Source organism: Poecilia mexicana, unplaced genomic scaffold (assembly GCF_051168715.1).
Source record: "Poecilia mexicana isolate PSO_F unplaced genomic scaffold, ASM5116871v1 scaffold_20, whole genome shotgun sequence".
Classification (NCBI taxonomy): domain Eukaryota; kingdom Metazoa; phylum Chordata; class Actinopteri; order Cyprinodontiformes; family Poeciliidae; genus Poecilia; species Poecilia mexicana.
Window position 1 is genome coordinate 13003887 of NW_028263389.1, and position 20956 is coordinate 13024842.

At 38.0% G+C, this 20956-nt stretch overlaps 3 protein-coding genes across 3 annotated transcripts in view; all 3 read left to right on the forward strand.

The window, feature by feature from the left end:
- The first annotated feature begins 1024 nt into the window (after positions 1–1024).
- Positions 1025–9179, forward strand: cry-dash (cryptochrome DASH). Its single transcript, XM_014992457.2, has 14 exons — positions 1025–1298; positions 2946–3118; positions 4320–4413; positions 4631–4761; positions 4871–5019; positions 5307–5395; positions 5501–5574; positions 5675–5764; positions 5926–6005; positions 6093–6152; positions 6249–6406; positions 6559–6678; positions 6860–7036; positions 7565–9179. Exons 1-14 carry the CDS (start codon positions 1236–1238, stop codon positions 7670–7672), a joined length of 1566 nt encoding a protein of 521 aa, XP_014847943.1. The 5' UTR covers positions 1025–1235; the 3' UTR covers positions 7673–9179.
- A 174-nt stretch (positions 9180–9353) lies between these two features.
- myd88 (MYD88 innate immune signal transduction adaptor) lies at positions 9354–13631 on the forward strand. The gene is made up of 5 exons (XM_014992458.2): positions 9354–9784; positions 10602–10733; positions 11802–11979; positions 12288–12379; positions 12479–13631. Exons 1-5 carry the CDS (start codon positions 9475–9477, stop codon positions 12631–12633), a joined length of 867 nt encoding a protein of 288 aa, XP_014847944.1. The 5' UTR covers positions 9354–9474; the 3' UTR covers positions 12634–13631.
- A 1881-nt stretch (positions 13632–15512) lies between these two features.
- The window catches only part of oxsr1b (oxidative stress responsive kinase 1b), a 45069-nt gene continuing 39625 nt past the window's right edge, over positions 15513–20956 (forward strand). Inside the window, exon 1 of the mRNA XM_014992461.2 lies at positions 15513–15866. Within this exon, the coding sequence (XP_014847947.1) occupies positions 15797–15866 (70 nt within the window). The 5' untranslated portion in view covers positions 15513–15796. The remainder of the gene's footprint in view (positions 15867–20956) is intronic.

Below are 20956 nucleotides of genomic sequence, written 5' to 3' on the forward strand. Positions count from 1 at the left end.
TTGAAGCTGAACATTTAATTAAGTTTTGTTGACTTATATTTACAAAACAAAAATCAAAGATGAAGAAAAATGTATTTTACAAAACTTTATTGTGTATTTTTAAATAAGCAATTTATGAATTATTTAAAGACAGATCAAAAGACACAGATCTATGGATAGTGATGAGTTTTAATAAATTAGTGGCACATTTAAATAATTACTACATAAGTTATTTATTGTAATTTGGCACTCATCACTCTCCATAAATGTCTCTCACTCTTTGCTATGAAGCTCTGAAAATATAAAAAAGTTAGCCCTCATAGTTTTAGGGTTAAAAACCATGTTTCTCTAAATTTTTCTGAAACTGTATTAGTTCTTAAAATTAACATTTTGAAAACTGCATTATAAAAAAAATTAATATAAACTTTTGCTGTTTCTCTAGATTATTCTAAAAATATATAGATTATGAATCAAACATATAGTGCTATATGAGTTTCATTAGAGGTTTAGATTCGTACTGTTTCTTTGCAGTTGACTAGGTTTTACAGGTTTAATGTTACCCTCTTTGGGACCTGGATTAAAAAGCGTATTTTCTGATCTCCCAGGACGCGGAATCCGAGTGGACGCCCATGATTATGACTGAAACTTTTGTGGATCCGCTTAAACGGACTGCCATACAACATATTAATGCGCAAAAAAGAGCTGTATTTGTAGATGTCTGTGTTTAATTTAATTTAAATAAAAACCTGTTTCACCCGTCTGATACTGTTTCATTCTTACAAATACCTCTGTATTTAAAATATTTTTTAAAAGGTAGGATGCTATCATAAAAGGATTAGTGCAAACCTCTGTGATAGCGTTTCATTTTAAACGGATAGGATATTTTGATGAAGGAAGTGATATTTTTGTCTCAATCTCAGAACTGAGATTAAAGTCAGGATTATTTTCCCCCAGTGGCCCTAATCCTCTTCCGTACATTAGTCTTAAGAAAACAATCAATAACCAAATATGGAAGACAGAGTATTACAAAGGCAATTTATATTGAACTGCGCCAACAATGATGCTCCCTCAGCAGCTGTTAGAAAACCTTCTTATAAAACCTGAGGTTTTGTAACGTCGTGCCTGAAAACGTGACCTGAACGCAACAGCAGCCACGGCAACACAGAGAAGTCACACACGGGCGAAACGCTCCCAGTCAGACTGGAGTTTTATTACTTTTCATGTAAAACTTCTGTCCATCTGTAAACTAAACTACAATGTCAACCACTCGTACTGTAATATGTTTACTGAGAAACGACCTGCGGCTTCACGACAATGAGGTAAGAATGTAAACTTGCAAATAAACGTGTGGTAATGTTTTGTTCGGACTTGAATGATTAAACTGTGGAGCAAAATTAAATGCTAGCTAACGTTTGCATTTATATTTGCCATATTTACCGATGAGTTTACAAGTCTTACAAATTTAAAACGGCATCAAATTACACAAGGAATTCAACTTTTTACTTCCGGCACAATTTCCTTCAGAATAAAAGCCTCAACTTCAGAGTAAAATCAAGAGAATTTCTTTTTCTGTCAGCGAAACTACCTTTATATATTCGTCACTTATAGAACAACCTATCATTGTCAATTCTGCTATTTTGATATGTCAAGATAAAGTCCACCAACTCAAAAAAAAGCCGCCACACACCTTAAGAAATCCTGTAGGTCATCTAATACCCTGCTGTTTTTATTATTATTATTATTATTATTATTATTATTATTATCATCATTATCAAGTTTCCTTTATTATTCACCTTTTTTCATTTTTTACAAAATTTATATGAAAATAAAATAAAAAAAATACAGCATTGGGTGTTCTAAATCAACAGGCATTAATCTAATAAATTCTAGATGATGGCATTTTATGTATGAATTCTTCAGGTATTTTGGTTTGGATGTTTACTTTTAATAACTACACATTAAGGATAAACATGATGCAGTGTAAACCTAACATAGCTACGGAGTAAATGTTTTTCAATTATTTTAATTGAAAAACAGTAAAACTTCAACTATGATACCAAAAGAAATGTATCATTAAAAGTCAGGGTTTGTTTTCCCTTGACTGGGTTATTTAAACCAGCATATTGAAGTGGTATTTCATGCTGCAAAATGATTCAATATTTTGATCATTTCTGTTTTAATTAGATAAAACCTAAGTTAGACTTATGTAAGATTACATAGTTACATTTACAACTAATGCAATTAGGTCTTCTTCAGTGGCCATGATGTTTTTCATAACATTTAGCAATTATTTCAAGACATAGACTTAAACAAAAACTATATTAAAAAAACTACTGCTATACAGCATCTATGTATTTTTTCTGTTCTCCCTTTGCATGCAGGGTTCTCTCCTGGTAGTCTGACTTTTTCCTACAGTCCAGAAACATGACTGTTTGGTTAACTGATTACTCTAATTTTCCACTGCACGTGTATGGATCTTCTGCTCTCCACAAAGCAACATTTGTAATATTATTACTTGACACTCGCTGGATAATTTGAGCAGCTATGTCACGGCAGATAGTCAGCTAACAAACATGCTGCTCATAGCATGCTGACTAGAAACAGCCGTTTTGAGAGTTTTGGGTGGCACTCCATTAGTTTCCATCACATGCCTGTGTTTTTTTTTTTGTTTGTTTGTTTCTTTGTTTTTTTTAAGATGGAAAATAGTTCCTAATAATTAGCCAGTTTGTCTCTCTTGGAAGTAGTGCACATATGTAATATCCTCCTTTCAAAGATCCAATAACCTGTCTGAATTGGGGAAAAAAACTGAATAATTCTAGATTTTGTGTTTTAAATACCAGCAGTCATCATGATTTAATTACATTTGTGGTTTTTATGGTTTTTTTTTTTTTGGTTATTGTTTGTTTTTTATGTTGCTCTTTTCCCAGATTTATAACAATCCTGGCATTGTACTCTTTGATTTCCAGCTCTTCCACTGGGCTCAGAGAAATGCCGAACACATAGTCCCTCTGTACTGCTTCGACCCCAGACATTACGTGGGCACGTACAACTTCAACCTGCCAAAGACGGGACCTTTCCGTCTGCGCTTCTTACTGGAGAGCATCCGAGACCTCAGAAACATGCTGCTCAGCAAGGGCAGGTTGGTTATTAATTTTATAGCTTTATATGATTTACATGGACTGGAGATTTGACTCAGGGTTCCCAAACAGTCTGGAAAAGTATGGAAATATAAAATAAGTGCGCAGAAAAGTCCATGTATTTTCAGTCTTTAATCCCTATCCCAGAGATGTCCAAACTTTTTGTCACATGGGCCGAAATCATCATGTTGAAAGTTCTTAAAGGCCATAAAAATCTGATTTTTTTTTTTTTATTTATATAAAACTTTTCCCGTCTCTTCTTAACAACAACAGGATATGGGCCACTGTTTCTTTTAAAACTTTTGTTGTTCTTAGTTTTTAGGAGTTTTATAAATCAAAATAAAATGACAAAGTTTTTCGCCCACGTCTTTCTGAGTAAAAGTGGATGGACATTTTTGGTTCTACTTGGTCAAACCAAATAGAAAACAGAATCCCTGATCATAGAACATGGATAATTTGTTTCCTTCTGAAAAAATGTGTCTGTAAAAAGTTTCCATCTACATTAACTGTGTTGTGCTGGCCGGTCAAATATATAATTCTTCATTTGTGGTTGTTTCTTTTTTTGTTCTTGTTTCCTTCTTTAATTGGTTCCATAATTAAATCATTCTGTCTGTTGTTCCTTTCTTTCCATCCATGTGTCCTAAATACCTTCTTATACTTTTTTCTTCAGTTTTTCCATTCTTTGTGTCCCTATTTCCTTTCCTTCTGTTTCTCCTTTCTTATTTTCCTCCTTGTGCTGTTCCTTGCCTACTTCATACCTCAAGTACCCTTCTGTTTTTTCTTGTTTTGGGTTTTTCTAGGTTTCACATTCATTCATTACTTTAGAACTATCTGCCGTACATTCATAGTCAAGTTTAGTATTTTCAGTTTGAAAATGAGCTCAAAGAACTGAGAATCCCTGAATGTTGAATCTGGAAAAGTCTAGTACTTTTTACACCAAACATTTGGCAGAACCCTGCTCACTTGATTTGAGGATATACTCCAAGTCACACCGTGTGCAGAAAATGTTTTTTAGCTTTCTAGGACTACATTAACTCGTTTCTAACAGGATCAGGATACATCTGGGTCTAACGTTGCTGCTGCACACATTGTTCCCGTAACTTTTTCCGCCCAGCGATCCCTCTGCCCAGGATGCAGCTGCGTGGTATTATGCCAACTGCGAGTCGTGTGTGTTTATTTATTTTTTATTTTTGTGTGTGACAGCAATCTGGTGGTGAGGAAGGGTAAGCCAGAGGAGGTGGTCGCTGACCTCATCAAACAGCTCGGCTCCGTTAGCAGCGTGGCTTTCCACGAAGAGGTACTTGGATGTTCTCCTCATCTTTAATGTATTTTATTGTGATTTTATGTGCTAAACCAACATGAAGTAGTGCATATTTAGGTAGAAGGTGTATGTTTTTTTTTTCTTATTTTTTATTTCTTAACATAGGAATCGCCGTGTGTATGTGGGTGAATACCTTGTGTAAGGCATGATTCTGTCTGAAAACACATTTTTACCTCCATGTACTCAAATCCAGGTCGCTTCTGAAGAGCTGAACGTGGAGAAAAAGGTGAAGGAAGTCTGTGCTCAGCTGAAGGTGAAAGTTCACACCTGCTGGGGCTCCACGCTGTTCCACAGAGAAGACCTGCCATTCCACCACATGTCCAGGTGTGGGGAGGATGCTGCTCGGCTGAACATAAAACAAATCGGACTCCTGCTGGAGAAGCTACTTCAGGAGAAAGATATTCTAGGAATGTTGTTTAACTCTTGCTCGCAGGCTGCCTGATGTGTACACTGAGTTCAGAAAGGCGGTGGAGAGCCAGAGCAGGGTGAGGCCTGTGCTGCAAACCCCCGAGAGGCTGAACCCCCTTCCCCCGGGGCTGGAAGAAGGAGCCATTCCCACAGCGGAGGACCTGCAGCAGACTGGTGAATGTTCACAGAGAAGAGCTTATTTCCAGTGCTTTCCCCTCTACGTCTTCATATCCCTCCTTTCAAACTAGCCTGGACTCCTAAAGCTCCACAATCTTGTATATTTACCATGTGTGTGCAGTGACTCAAAGTAAATCCACTTCTCCATGTCAAACTTGAGTGGAAAATGGTTGAGCATGAATCTCTTCATTAAAACTCAGCTTTGGTTTAGCCGGACCCCCGTTTATAGTGGAGTCTTTATGAATCATTGTGTTTCATTGTTTCTGTGCTGTTTAACCATCCAGAGCCTGTGGCTGATCCTCGCTCAGCTTTCCCTTGCACCGGTGGAGAAAGTAGCGCCCTTGCAAGACTCAAACACTATTTCTGGGACACCGTGAGTGCAACCTGCATTACAGAAATATACAAACTTCGTTTTATATACTGTTGATCAAAAACATTTTTTTGAAGGAAATATAAAGGGTCCTGCCTATTTTTCTAGGATGCTGTGGCGACTTACAAAGAAACTCGTAACGGCTTGATCGGGGTGGATTACTCAACAAAATTTTCACCGTGGCGAGTTTTTCTTTTAAATATAATTTTCACTGTGGATTATTTCTCAGATGTTCCCCTTCTTGTTGCTTCTCTAACATGTTTCTATGATCCTGCATTGCAGGCTGGCTTTGGGATGCATTTCTCCGAGGTATATTTACCATCAGATCAAAAAGTACGAGAGGGAGCGGACAGCGAATCAGAGCACCTACTGGTCAGTATTTGAACTGGTATCAGTGCCTCTTGTATCATTTGTTAGGAAGTTAATACACAATCTTTTTTGTAATTGTAATGTGACAAAATATTGAAATGTTAAAAAAGATGCACCCAGAAAACAATCTGGTCACGATTATTTGAAATTCGTTTGCGTTGCAGGGTCATTTTTGAGCTCTTGTGGAGGGACTACTTCAAGTTTGTGGGCATTAAGTACGGAAACAAAATGTTTCAGGTCAAAGGTAATGTTAGAAAAATGTTTGATCTGTTGTTAATGTTGTCAATATAGTGTGTAGATCTAAAACTACAGTGTTGCAATTTAAATTCAGGGCTTCAAGGAAAGTCTGTTCCATGGAAGATGGACACGAAGCTGTTTGACGCATGGAAAGGTTGGAGTTCATGGCATGCAGTCGATCATAAATTAGTCTCACACTAGAATAAAATTCATGTAAGTCTTGGTTTGTTTGTGACCTTTGCACTTACAGAGGGCCGTACAGGGGTGCCCTTCGTGGACGCCAACATGAGAGAACTGGCGCTGACAGGCTTCATGTCCAACAGGGGGCGGCAAAACGTTGCAAGCTTCCTCACAAAGGATCTGGGCCTTGACTGGAGACTTGGAGCTGAGTGGTTTGAATATCTGCTGGTATGATGTGTAGACATTCAGGATCAGCTTATTTAACCACACACACACACAAAAAAAAGCCCATCCAAATGATTTTATTTTTGACAGGATTTTTTTTTTTTTTTTAATTTCTGCATGTTTACCGTGATTAATTTATTATTTTTCTTGCAAAGATCGATCATGATGTCTGCAGCAATTATGGGAACTGGCTGTACAGCGCTGGCATAGGAAATGACCCCAGAGAAAACAGGAAGTTCAACATGATCAAACAGGCTCTCGACTATGACAACAATGTATGGTTTTTTTTTTTTTTTTTTTTTTTAATTAAGCTTATCTTATTCACCTTCTGTATTTGTCTGGATCTGGAAACCAAGTATCTGAGTCACACAAGTATCTGCTTGTGCTTTACAGTCACAAGCATAGATTTGTGAAAACCTACTGATACATAAACGTGGGCTCATGCTTCTGCTTCAGGGGGAGTACGTGCGTCGGTGGGTCCCAGAGTTGGGCGCCGTAAGAGGGGCAGACGTTCACACGCCCTGGAACCTGAGCTCTGCCGCACTGTCGCACGCTGGCGTGTCGCTCGGTGAGACTTACCCAAACCCCATTGTCACGGCGCCCGAGTGGAGTCGACACGTTAGCAAGAAACCGGTAGGTGTTCTAGAGAAAAGGGAAGTGAGAACTTAAAGGGAATGGTGCTTTTTTCCTATAACAGCTGCAAGCCATGGTGAGAGAAAGGGAATACATGAATCATTACATATAAGTAGAGTTTACTTATAGTTTTTATTGTGAAATCACAGCAACCAACTTTTAAGGGGAAGGAATTTATCATGAATTGGGTGTTGAATAATATAACTGTTACTTTTTTTTATTTTGTTTTTATCTATTAATGTCTCATTTGTAATTAAATATGATTCAGTGTCAGGGTTCCTACTCTTCTGAAATGGTCTAAGTTATAATCAAAACTTTATCTTATGGTAAATTTTTAATATGCATGAATTATTTAATCATTTTACTGGAAAGAACATCAATTTTGGTTTGAAATTTTAAGAAACTTCAATTTATTTCCAGTCCTGTTGTGTGTCTGTGTGTGTGGGGGTTTTTTTTCCGTCAATGTTGAACTATCTATGATAAAGTCGATTCATGCAAGTCAACATTTGTTGACCTTTTTTTTTGCAGGGTGGAGCAGGACCATCACCAAGAGGAAAGAAAGGCCCGTCTCACACCCCCAAGCAGCATCGAGATAAAGGCATCGACTTCTATTTCTCCAGAAGTAAAAACCTGTGAAATGTCTTACTGCAGGGGATGGACGGTCCTTCAATCTAAAGACTGACTCCAGCTGCAAATTCGGAGTTATATCTGCTGTAAATGTTTACACAGTTACATAGGGAAGTTGTCTGAAGAGAATGTTGGCTTGATTGTTACTGAAAGCTGAACTGATACTGTCATGCCTCGCAAAAGCTTTCACACCCCTCAAACTTTTTCACATCAATGTATTTTATTGTTTATGTTGATAAACTAGCACAAAGATTTGCTTAAAATTGGACATCTGAAAAATGTGGTAGTTAGCTTCCTTTTACACAGCTGCCACTAAATCCAGTGCCATTGCTTTTAGATTTCTCAAGATGTCGACATTTTGCGGAGCCCTGTCGAATGTGAAACGTACAAAGACATAGATGTCCACCTAAACTGACGAGCCTGAGAAGGAGATCATTAATTAGAGAAGCAGCAAACTATCTCTGGGAGCTTTGGGGGAGCTGCACAGAATCGCTCCTCGTGTGGGAAAAGTTGTTGACAGGACAAGTGTTGCACGTTTACTCCACAAATCGTTTCTTCGCGGAAGCATTTTAAGAAGACAACTATTGAAAGAAATCCAAAAGAGGTCCCAGTTGCAGTTTCCCACAAGCCATGTAGTAGAAGAAGACGCCAAGGTCGAATGAGACGAACATTGAACCTTTTGGCTGATGTGCACATCACCCTGAACATAATAGTCTCATGGTGGAAAAGGGTAGTTACTGCATCAAGCAATGGGAATGTTTTTCTTTAGCAGCAACTTTGCGATTGAAAGGTGGATGTAGCCAAAAATGGGGCAGTCCGAGAACACAGCCTGTTAGAGGCTTCAAAAGACTTCAAAAGAAATCAAGACTTGTGTGGGAGGTTCAACTTCCTTTAGGACATTTACACCAAGCAAACAGCCAGAACACGACGGGATGTTTTAGATTCAAAGAAATCAATTTGTTATAGTCCAGATATATTAAAATCCAATCTAAAGAATCTGTAGCATAGCTTGAATGTTGATGTGCACATCTGCTCTCCATCCAGTGTGAGCTTAAGCAGAACTTTACCACTCTACCCTAGATATAACCCAATACTTGCAGTTGCAGTTACGGTAAAATATAATTCTACAAAGTACCTCATAAGGAAGGGCTGAATGAAAATGCATGCCATGCTTCTAAGAATTGTGTTAGCCCACCACATAAAACACATTTTTGCTTGTCATGTGACAGAGTGAAACAGTTCAGGGCGTAAATACTTTTGCAAGACACTTCATGTGCCTCATATACTCTTTTCACCGGGTCTCTCAGCTGCACTTCCTGTTCTGCAGCTGCGGCAGGTCAACCACTGAGAACTTTTCTCGTTTTTATTTTTCATCCCTCTTGTCGCCATGACTGTTACAACCAGAAGGACAATACGGGTTATTTTATCTATTTAATTCTGGTGCTGCAATGTCTTTGTTTGAATAAATCTGGATAATAAAGTTAGTTTTTCAAAACTCCACAGGAACAAAATAAAAGTGTCTTAAAGCTTTATTTTTACAGGTCTATATGAATGAGAACCTTAAGCAGTTCTGCCAACATTAGTTTTGAACATTTCTCTGCAGACAGATGACCATATGAATCTGATTGAGAGGTAACTTCCTCCCAGATGTGACGCAGTCGGCCGCGAACACTTCCTTGTTCCACTAAAAGCCAGGTGGGCTGTGCCCAACTATACAGTCAGCCTTCAAAATCACACGAGTCGCCACCAGAGGTTGTTTTCCTCTCATTTTAAACACGATCTAGGTCGTGGGAAAACAAACTATTTTCAACATGGACGATACCGATTCCAAAGTCAATCTCGGTTCGATCCCTCTGTTTGCGCTTAATGTGACCGTAAGGAAAAAGTTGGGACTTTTTCTGAACCCCAAACACACGGTGGCTGCCGACTGGACGGCTGTTGCGGAGACCATGGGCTTCTCTTACCTGGAGATAAAGAACTTCGAGGCTTCCAAGAACCCCACCAAGGCCGTCCTAGACGACTGGGCGGCTCGGAACTCCGAGGCTTCGGTCGGGAAGTTGGTCTCTATTCTGGAGGAGGTGGAGAGGAAAGACATCGTGGAAGATCTCCAACCTTTGATAGGTGCGCAACTTGTACAAAATGTTAGTACACAGTGATGCAGTTGACTGATTTGGTGGACTAACAGAGCCGACCCACAGTTGTACGGGGCCAGAGGCAGAATGTAATTCGGGGGTTCATTTTTAACTAAGGCCAGATGCACAGATTACCGTTTTAGTATTCGGTCTAACTTCCGGTTTTCTCTTGGGTTTGATCTTCCGATTAAGGTTTGGACACCTGTAATAAAGTAGAACAAATAATGGGCTGCAGGATTCTTTGTAGGGTCAGTAGTTCGGAATCCAGTCGAAAATGAAGCGAGCATGAGAGTATCCCCCGTTTATGCTGCCAAGTACATCCTAATTCCATCTGATTCTTATTCTATCCATGCAGTGTGTGAATTATTGCTCAACAGCATGTCACTAAAACTTAAAAACAATTGTCAACATGTGTTTTCCCCCTAATCTAGATATGCAAATGGATTACAATTAGTCATACCTACTTTATTAGATTATATATTTAAAAAAAAACAGCAAAAACATAAACAAACCTCTCACGTTATTCTTTATTATGACGTGACTGGGGGCTGGGGGTCGGCATATAGCAAGAACTGATGATTGCCCATTCTGCCTCGGGATTTTCTTCTTGAGAGACAAATTCATAAGTCACTTGTCATAAGTCATTCACTTATGACAAGTGATTCAGGTCCTAAAACAGCAAATGTGCGTTAGTTCACTAAATGGTTGATTTCACCTTAGAACTGGGACATTTACTTTTTCACATTGAAGTTGCTTTTGACAGCTTTTTGTGTCTCCCCTACATACATGTATGTTTCTGACACCAGACGAGGATGTCAGGAAATACCTTGAGACCCAAAAGAAGAAAGCAGAGCCGCCAGTCCAGGTCCCCGAGGTCGACAGCTGTGTCCCTCGCACACCTGAGAGGTCTGGCATCACCGTGGACGACGTCCCAGGAGGTTTGTCTTTCTCTAAATTCACTATTACACTATTTCTCTGAATAAAATATTTACAACAAAGATGTATTTGACACAGTCTAGATCAGGTGAGATGCTTGATACAAGAAGCGTATTAGCTTGTCGTTTCAGATCAGTTTGCAGGATGTCTTTGGTTCGTCACTATAGAGGCTTCATGTTGCTTATCTTGTACTGAGATGCTCAGCCACCCTAGATAAGGAATACCTTTCATCTAATAAAAAAGACAAGTGCACGTGCCCTGACAGAGTATCCATACTCCTTCAAGTTCTTCATTTTTATACATTACAACTACAAATTCATATTTTTTTTATGTTTCATATGATAAAGTTGTCCCAAAATGTAAAGTGAAAGAAAAATTAAGCTTGTTTTCATATATACTTTTTTACAGATAAAGTTGGAAAAGTGAAACATCTTGCCACAGACTCTGTGTGATTTCTGACTGTCGGCTTCTGACACATGAACTTGCTTTTTTATGGAATAAACCAACCCGAAAGCATGATGCTGCGACAGCCATGTTTCATTGTGCGGACGGTGTATGGCGTGTTGCGCACCGTTTGTTTACTACAAAGCACTTTGAAAAAAAGCTTAGAAAATGTTTTGTGGGTTTTTTTTTTTCATCAATATGAAATGTCCCTATTTCATTCTTTCTGCACTATAAAATCCTTATTAGAGCTACTTGTTTCTATGTTCTCAAAAGAATAATTTTAGTAGGTTAAGTCTAACCGTTGCTTCTGAGCAAAGCATCAACACAGGAAAAGCTCCAAGTTATCTCAGACTGATGCCTTATCAGAAAGTTTGCATTAATCTCACTTCTCACTTTTGTGCACAGCCTTGTGGGTTTTCATGTTTTGCACATCAGTCATAAATGCAACAAACGGCTTTGGACTTCTGTGGAAATCTTTTCTTCTTTTTTTTTCTCTCTGTGATTGTGTGAGCGAACGTCTTGCATTCAGGTTGCATTTAATGTATCTTTTTTTTTGTTTTTTTTGTTTTTGCTTTTTACCCTAAATTAAAGTTTTGCTGAAACTAATCGAAATGCATTGACCCCAGGTAACCCAGAGATGTTTGACGCCTTCATCTGCTACTGCCAGAGCGACTTTGAGTTTGTCCTCGAGATGATCAAGGAGTTGGAGCAGACGGAGTACAACTTGAAACTCTGCGTGTTCGACAGGAATGTGCTCCCAGGCTCGTGTGTGTGGACCATCACCAGTGAGCTGATTGAGAGAAGGTGGGCGTTGTGTTACCGATACAATGCTCTTTGTTTGTTTCGTAACTCTTAATTACTTAACTTTTTTTTTTTTTTTTTTTTTTTTTTACAGCTAGATTCAACTTTTGATGATTGTGGAGAAGTCTCCACAATCATCAAAAGTTGAATTAGGCTCAAACAAGTTGGATTGTTAGTGTTTAAACTTGAAACTGAGAGTAACAACAACAACAAAAAAAACTTTTCATGTACAGAAAGTCTTCAAATTTCTCCACTTTCCTTTTGTGTCACATTCAGCTCATGACCTGTATTGTGTGTGCTCATGTGTGCAGGTGTAAGAGGATGGTGGTGGTGATTTCTGACGAATATCTAGACAGCGATGCCTGTGATTTTCAGACCAAGTTCGCTCTCAGCCTCTGCCCTGGTAAAGAGGATTTTCATTTTTTTATTTCTTGCCAGTTTAAAAAGGCTCACATCTGTATTTTGCAACAAACTCCGCAACTAAACCTTGAACATTTTCCAGGGGCTCGAAGTAAACGTCTCATTCCGGTGAAATACAAGTCGATGACAAAACCGTTTCCCAGCATCCTGCGTTTCTTGACAGTATGTGACTACACCCGGCCCTGCACCCAGGCTTGGTTCTGGGTTCGGCTCGCCAAAGCGCTCTCATTGCCCTAAAAGCAGAGCAAGGAGTGGATTTGTATCTGTGGGTGCCTTTTCTTACTGCATTGTAAGTTTTATGTTGGACAATGATCAGATGTTGCAGATTCAAATGCATTATTTCCACATATATTGGCATGTCTGCTAAAGACGTGTGAAAAACCTTAAACTATGACCACACACTGAACATTTTTAGAAACATCAGACTTTCATTTTTTATATGTTGGATTGGTGAGGAAAAAGGCTGGAGGAAATTGACATTTTTCTTTTTTTTTTTTTTTTTAACCACTCCTTTGTCCTATTTCCAAGACAGTGTCATCTTTCAGTATTTGCCTCTGTTTCAGTATTAATTTATTTTGAATACATTATCAGCTTGAAGGGCAAAACAAACATTCAAAATCCCATGTGTGCTATAATAAGATATATCTCTGTAAATCAGTGTGAGATTTGCTACTGCAAAAAAAAAAAATATATATATATTTTAAGACTTTTTGCACATATTTACCAGGAACGCCAATAGATATTGTCGCCACTTTCTCCCTCTTTTTATGTGTGTATTGTCCTGGCACTGGAACACACTGAGGAATTTAGCACATTTTAATTTACTACCCCTTACATTTCCATTCATTTCATGTGGCACAACATTAAGGTTCTCAATATTTTACTAAAGTCTGAAAGTTACATTGCTTGTTACTTTCAAAGTGTGGGATATATTTTCAGATGCAGGGCAGGATGTGCTATGTTTTCTGTAAAAGCTTTTTTAAGTATCTTATTTGCTTCCTCTGTTGAGTCAACATTAAGACAAGATAGGAGCTGAACAGGAAGTGAAATTGTGACTGTGATTATTGCACAAGCTTAGCCGATCTTTCCCTCGTGGTTTTTATGTTTCACATTTATATGTCTACAATGAATTTTTTAGAACTATTTAATTGTGAGTGTGTATTTTACCTGCAATAAATGTTTAGAAAATGATTGTTTGAAATAATTATAAATAAAACCACTTTTTTTTTTCCTTCTATGCGGAGTTTTTGGTTTGAAAAAAGTACGTGGGAACATCTGAAAGAACGGATGTTCTGGAGTTAACGCTTATTCAGTGATTGTGAAATAAAAATACATTTCCAGCAGATGGCGCTGTTGAACCCTAAAAATACAAATGGGGAGCTCACATGAAAGATGTTCTTTTCTTGGCTTTTTTTTTTTTTTTTCAAGCTTTTTATCCGTGCTGGAAATTCGTCTTTTCGCTCTGCCGAGTCTTTAAAGAGAGAATAGAAAGACGTTGAACATATTCGTATTTATTTCAGTCGAAAGGTCGATTCACAAAGTTCTTCGCAAATCCGAAGTTGGCCTCCGTTTCGGCACCTTCTTTTCGTTGAAATAAGGGCAATTTCACTGTTAATCGAATCTGCAGCACTTTTCAACTGCTGTTGTTTAAAGTGTGAAATTGAATTAGATGTCACAGTGTAGGAGCTGTCAGCTGGCTGAGATAAGGTTTGTCCTTATTCGTTGCTTAAAATACACACATTTTCTGAATGTAAATTAATCTGATTCAAAAAAAAAAAAAAAAAAGAATATGTTGTATGTTGCATTGTGAATTGGAAGTAGGTGACCAAATATGGACCTAATCCATCAGAAGGGTGAAATGGCCCTTTAAACATGAGTCTAACAAATAAGAGACCAACTTTATTGTTGTAACTCACATCCTCCTTTCGATCGGCACAGCTTTGCTAAGTGATGCTTATTTATTTGAGCCTGTAGTGTCGCACTTCCGCGTTTAGGGCAGTCCCGAGATGAATCAGCTCTGTTAATATGTTTCTACAATAAAGAGAAAACATGTTTCTTTAGCGTAATCTCGGATTTACAGTGTGAAGTTTGGCTCATATGCCACATGTGCCCACTGGTTGATGCCACACAAGCTGGGGGTCCTGCGTGGGCAGATGACGTCCCCGGCTTTTACGCATGTGTCACATCAGCTGCAGTTCTTAATATCACCAGAAAGCCCTGCTGCTCTATACCGGGTTGTTACATAATCACAGCTTCACACTTCATAGTAGTATGTCGTAGTTACAAACATACAAATACAGATACGAATTTATCTAAGAGAAAAGTAACAGGACAAACATCAATAGTGTGCGTTATGTCAATGTGATGTTCAGATTAATATGGAGAATTCTGTTGATACAGGATAAATAACTATCCTGCCTATGTAAATTTTAAATAAATGTTTTTACTTTATTTTCTTCTTACTTTTGTATTAGTCGAATTTTATTAAGAACTTTTCCTCCCAGCCACCGTAAGACAAATTAGACGTTTTAAATGAAGAAAATAGCCTATGATCTAAATATTTGTAAGAAATTTAGTGCTAAAGAAATAAATTGTTAAGCTGAGTTTATATGGTACTACTTTTTCACATTTTTACAATATTTCATAAAGAACAATTTCTAACTTCTAACTCAATGGGAAAATTAGAAACTTTAGAGAAAATTAGGAGAAATAAAAGAAAATCCATAAATCAATAGCTCACTTTTAAGTAAACGTATTTTTTCAGTTTAGTATTACAAAAATTACTCTGAGCTCACAAAAACATAAAAAAAACAACAACAAAAAAACAAAAACGTATAACAATCGGGTCGTCCATACAAGTACTGGTTTCTTGGCCTTTGTTGAAATGTGATATTAGTTAAATACCAAAAATATATATTTATCGTCAACATGCACTGTTCTTTAGGCACATCATGCAATACAAAAAATAACTTGAAGAAAAGAGTAACTATAACAAATGATGGGGAAAAATATAATTTTCTTATCCCTCCACTTCTCTGATCTCACTTTAAGACGTACCGACTTTCACGCAGCACGCACGGAAGACCAGCCAATCATAACATGTAACCTCATCTTGAAGCGCAGGGCCCCAGCTTGATCTGGCAGGCCGAGCCGAACCTATCTGGTAGCTGCACCGCCACGAAGGTCCAGTATTTGCACGGGAGGAATGCGGTAGGCGGGGCCGCGCTCGGCTGGTGTCAAACTTTGGGAATGACAGGAGTGCTGCGGGATTCGCAAAGAAGGGGAAGTGTCGCCCTTGCTGGCTCTGTTTGGATTACTTTGACTTGTTCTCAGTTGCAGTTTCTGGTGGATTTAGCACCTTTTCCACAGATAGTAACAGCCTTAGCAGACTCTCTCAGTCATGTCCGAGGACCCGAGCTCCCAACCCTGGTCCATCAACAAAGATGATTACGAGCTCCTGGAGGTGATTGGTATGTGATCATTAGCTTGTTAGCATGTTGTTAACCGGCAGTTTGTAAATGTCTCACTATTAGCTCACCCAAAGCGGAACTTACAGCGCTGAACTCTAGCTTAGATAGCTGGAAAACGAAAAGACAAGCAATAGGCTTTTATTTTTCTTCATTTAGGTTGAGCTGAAGGCATCGAGAGAGTTGGCCAATCTAGCTGTGTTTTGACTTGGACACAGAATAATTTACGAGGCTGTAAACAGGCATTTTCAACGTTAACGTGCAGCCAGGATCAGACTATTTGCTGGAAAATAACCGCTTTCGTTTGTCCTCGTGATACTTTCTTAAAGGTCCTTTAATGTGCTCCATGCTAAATCAATTAGAGAAACCCGAAACAAGAGTTTTCTGCCCGACTTGGCCTTAAAGTAACCACTGTTACACAGGGAAGGACACTGCATTTTAAAGCTTCTGTATCAGCCGTGTCGTTAGTGCTGCATGATAAGACAGTAACTTAAACTGTGTTCACGCCCATCCCACTCATTGGGGGACAAAAACGATTCACATGTTTCTAAGTTGGGAGTAGCTACGTGACAGAAAACAAAATATACCACTCAATGAAGTAAAATAATATATATACTAGCAGTATAACTTTTTATTTTAAACAGTATAAAAATGCAAGCACTCTTAAAGTTACAACACATGATCACATATTCCCAAAGTGGGAAGTGGGGATCGTGATCCCACTGTGGGTCGTGAAATATCCCGTGGATGGTCTTGAGATGAAGTCACATAAAAGTCAAAGATGGTTGTTACAAGAGATTAGACGCACTGGCCATTATAAGAGAGCATATAAGGCTAGTGATTGAATGTATTGGGTTCACAAAGAAGCTAATTTTTTTTAATGAAAACTGAAAATGGCAATGTTTTTTTTTTATACCACTGGCTTAAATGTTTTCAAAGATCACAAACTTAATTCTAAGATGGTCCTAATTCAGGAAAAGCAAATAAATTCTTCCTGTTTGTGCTTCTATAAACAGAATGGGTTTAATAAATCTCAAAGTTTTTTTTTTCTTTTTTTTAAGAATCTGTATTTGGTTTAGAATGGTTAAACCTGAAATGAATCAATCTAAGGAATTAGGATTTTGAAGTAGACGTGATTGAATACAGTCCAGACTCATTAAAAAATGCTCAAACACAGCACTTTAGCACTGATGGGAAGCCATGCAGCAGATGCTAACTTTAGCATTGTTGATATTAACAGTTAATCAGCCATAGGTTTCTCACACTCTGACTTGAGTCATTAGATTTCTTTTCCTACCAGTTACTGATGGATAAAAATAATGTTGTATAGTTCTTTAGACTGTTTGTCTCCACAATTAAGACCTTTTTTATTGTCATATTAGCAATTCTTCAGGACTTCAATTAATTACTGTTGAGATCTCAAATCAACAGTAAAAATCAATCAACAGTGATTGATTTGGAAATTTTGGGATTACTGCTATGGTGCTGATGCGTTGTATAGCCAAGAATGATTGGTTCATTGGTAGATAGCCAAAATATTTTATTAGTTTAGCATTCAAAAGCTTCTTGTATGTTTTCTATCTAACATACTCTTATCTTTTTCTGAGAACACTTCTTCTACACCAGGAGTTGTCAACTTGTATCTCTGAAGCTGCATGGGCCTCTTAATAACATTAGAAAATAATTTGATTAAATTTTGTAGTGTTTTAATACATATAAACTGATATATAAGCTACTTTTAGCATATTCTTTGGTTTCATTAAATATCTCTATAGAATTTTAAAATGGTGTCAGAAATAGTTTTTTGTTCAGACTTATTTTTTGTAATTTGGCCACAAGCTATTCTTCTTCTTCATCTTTTTTTTCCCCCAAAAATACAGACTAGCCCATTAAAAACCTTGATGTTTTTATTTGATCAGAAAACCTAGAAATAATTGTTTTCTAACTATGAAATCAATTTTATATAAGCAATATATATTAATGCTGCACAATAACTCATAACGGTGTCAGTGAATGCAGCATTGCAATTGGAAAGGACTGCTTGGATGCAATATTTGGTGTTTCAGTTGTCATGCATTCATATTCTGCATAATGATGATATATTTGCTTATCTGATGGACTCTGCTTGTCCTTTAATGTCCAAAGAAGATCAGAGGATGGCTGTCAAGATTGAAAGCTTACTGTAATATATGTTTATGTTTCCTGATATCTATTGTAGCCTCTGAGTTCTTCCCCTCAATAGACGATTTTATGAATTGATGGAACCTCTTTGATGACAAACTGAGGAAAACTTTTCTATTGAAAACAGAATATAAATTGACATATTGACACCCGACTCTGTCTTCTAAATGTGTGTTTTGAAAGTTCCCCAGAAGTATTTGGTTGCTCCATACGGACCAGTTGTGTTGTTTTCACAGAGTCCATAGACCGAACTTCCTGTATTAGAATTCCGATTATTGAACCGCTGCTTGAAATAAGTCGGTTATGTCAGAGCATTTTTTGAATTTGCTAATCTGTGAAATGGGGCTTTAACCTGACTGAAAGGAATCATTTGACACTGTGCTAGTTGAAATCATGAACGAGGCTTGATCTTAAAGTGAAGTACTTGCACTTCATGTTTAAATTTTTAATGTCGTCTCTTACGTTTTTTCTTGAGAGTACATGGCGCATAGCAGATTATTTTCCTTCAAACTGCTGATCTTTCTCGCAGAATAAAAGTACAGGAAAATAAAAGTACATTTTCCTGTACTTTTATTCTGAGAGGAGAATAAAAGTAACGTATAAGAAAAGTGTTGTCGTCTAAAATGAAATAATTTGTGCCCTCTTATGCAGTTTACCTAACCGGCACACTTTCTTTACAGAGGGTATGTATGGTTTCTATAAAGGGTGCTTTTTTTCAAGTCCTACGTCAACCTTTATAAAAAAAACAAACAAACAAAAAAAAAAACAACTGTCTTTGCGAGTTTTAAATGCTTGTAATTTTTACTTATACTTTCTTGGAAAATTCAAGCCCCTCAAGATAACAGCTTGCGCTCAGAGATAAAGACTCTTGTGTACAGAAACCAGTTCTGTGGCATTTTCCTGTGCTGCGTTAAGCACGACTTGCCCATATAGGTTTGAAGCTGCTGAGGCTGTTGCAACTTTGGGCCTGTAGCATGCTGACTTTAAAAAAATATTTAGGGATAGGGATCACCGTTTTAATGCAGAGGTTTAGAAATTATTAGGGCGGTTAGCCTAGATTCTATTTTATTTTACGGCTAAAACTAGCCAGAATTAGTTCCCTAAAATAAAAAAAGGTGGTTTAGTTTTATGTTTCATCTAAACAGGCACAGATCAGCTTGGCAAATTGTCTCCAGGGTTCCTCTGAGAATATTAAACAATACAACTATTATTACACATCTTCCTTTATTTACACTGTTCTGCCTTCCCTCAATGTTTTTTTTTATTTAAAAGTTTGGTCTGCGATGTCTCAGTTTCTCCGTTTAGTCATCTCCCTAAACCAGATTCAGTTCTTGAATCTTGCAACCAGAGTTCAGAATCTCTCACAAATTTAGCTCCATTAGTTGTTCAACTTTCAAGTATTTTGAAAAGAGTACCATAATTAATGTAATGACTCAGACCTACATGCGTGTTTGAGGCTAAACTGAAAAAGTTGAAATTTCACTAAGACATTATGGGCTTTACCTTAAATTAGGGACAATCATACACACCATATCTACTCATAAAAAGACTAGATGTGAAGAAATAATTAAAAGACAAAGGTGGTAGATTCATTAACAAAGCTGAAGGCTAATGCTTATGTTTTTAGCCTTTTAAGAGGCAGTCAAGTGCAAATGGTAAAGTTGAGCAACTTTCCTGTAATAAACTTCCAGTGCTCAGTTCTATCAGCCTGAAAGATCAGATGACATGTCTCTGTAGAAATTTCTCCATTTCAGAAGGACTTTTGTGCTCCTGACTTTATTCTTTTATATTATTCTTTTACATTTATAACAATACTTTGAGGTTTTCTTGAAGGAATATAAGGCGCTCACATGGGCATTTTATTTTTTAAGACAGCTAAACTGCAATAAAAGTTTAGACATTTCTTACATTGCATCCCATCTCTCCACAGATCTTACTGAAGGCAACTCGCCTGCTCAGTTTTTGCCTTCTCGCGTGTGTGCAAGTGTTGGATTTGAGGATGACTTTGTGACCAGCAGAGCTATTGTTTTGGTAACTTCCCGAGGGAAAAAGGGGGACTTGTTATTACACGGTTTACGCCCACTCTTATTCACCCCACTGAGCTCCGGATCATAGCCGGACAGAGCTCATTGGAAAATAGCAGAGCTGTCTCTTCAATCCTGGATCATACTTTGCATCGTTGGTCTTGGCAAATCTGCTATGGAAACTTTATGCTCCCACTGTTTGTATCCACTGGCAACCAAGTCTCCTCCCTGTTCTGTACTCGGCCCTCCTTATGGTTTTAAAAAAACCAGAGCAAGAGGACTTCTGCTCTAATATGACGGTTCAGGCCGCATCAGGTTTTAACACACCGCATCCTGCGCAATCGAGGAACACGTGCTGTAAATCAGCGGGTGCTGATGCGGTTGGTTGTTTTACATTTGGAGACCATTTGGAAACTGAAGTCAGGCGTCTGAGGACTTATAATATGAAAGACGCATGACCGTCAAGCTCTAAACTGGCTTGGGGATGAGGGGGGAAGAAACTAAAAAGCTGCTGCCACGCTGCTACTTGTTGCTTATCTTGCAGGAAACTCACACATGAGGCACAAAGGTCACTGCAAGTGTAATAAATGAAAGACCAGGGAAATCTGATATTATTTTAGTGGATTGATTGGGTGAATTTCCATTATGTGACCTGTGAGCTTTTTTTTTTTTTTTTTTTTTTTTTCGTCTCTGTACATTATTTCCAGAAACCTTGTTTGACCCTGTCAGTCAATAGCGTGTTTCCGCTTTGGGGTCCACAACAGAGCTTTTTACGTAAATCATGTCCTCTGACACTAAGAGGGTCCTCCTGAAAAAGTGTCACTGAGCTGGAAACAATGGCTGGCAACCGCTGCAACGAACCAGTGAGTCCTGCACGCAATTAAAAAC

Excerpts from the sequence above, each read along its gene's own strand:
- myd88 (XM_014992458.2), top strand. The coding sequence starts at position 9,475 with ATGGACGATACCGATTCCAAAGTCAATCTCGGTTCGATCCCTCTGTTT. Across the intron at positions 9,785-10,601 it reads AGATCTCCAACCTTTGATAG|ACGAGGATGTCAGGAAATAC; the intron begins GTGCGCAACTTG and ends TTCTGACACCAG. Across the intron at positions 11,980-12,287 it reads AGTGAGCTGATTGAGAGAAG|GTGTAAGAGGATGGTGGTGG; the intron begins GTGGGCGTTGTG and ends TCATGTGTGCAG.
- cry-dash (XM_014992457.2), top strand. The coding sequence starts at position 1,236 with ATGTCAACCACTCGTACTGTAATATGTTTACTGAGAAACGACCTGCGG. Across the intron at positions 4,414-4,630 it reads GCGTGGCTTTCCACGAAGAG|GTCGCTTCTGAAGAGCTGAA; the intron begins GTACTTGGATGT and ends ACTCAAATCCAG. Across the intron at positions 6,153-6,248 it reads GCTGTTTGACGCATGGAAAG|AGGGCCGTACAGGGGTGCCC; the intron begins GTTGGAGTTCAT and ends TTGCACTTACAG.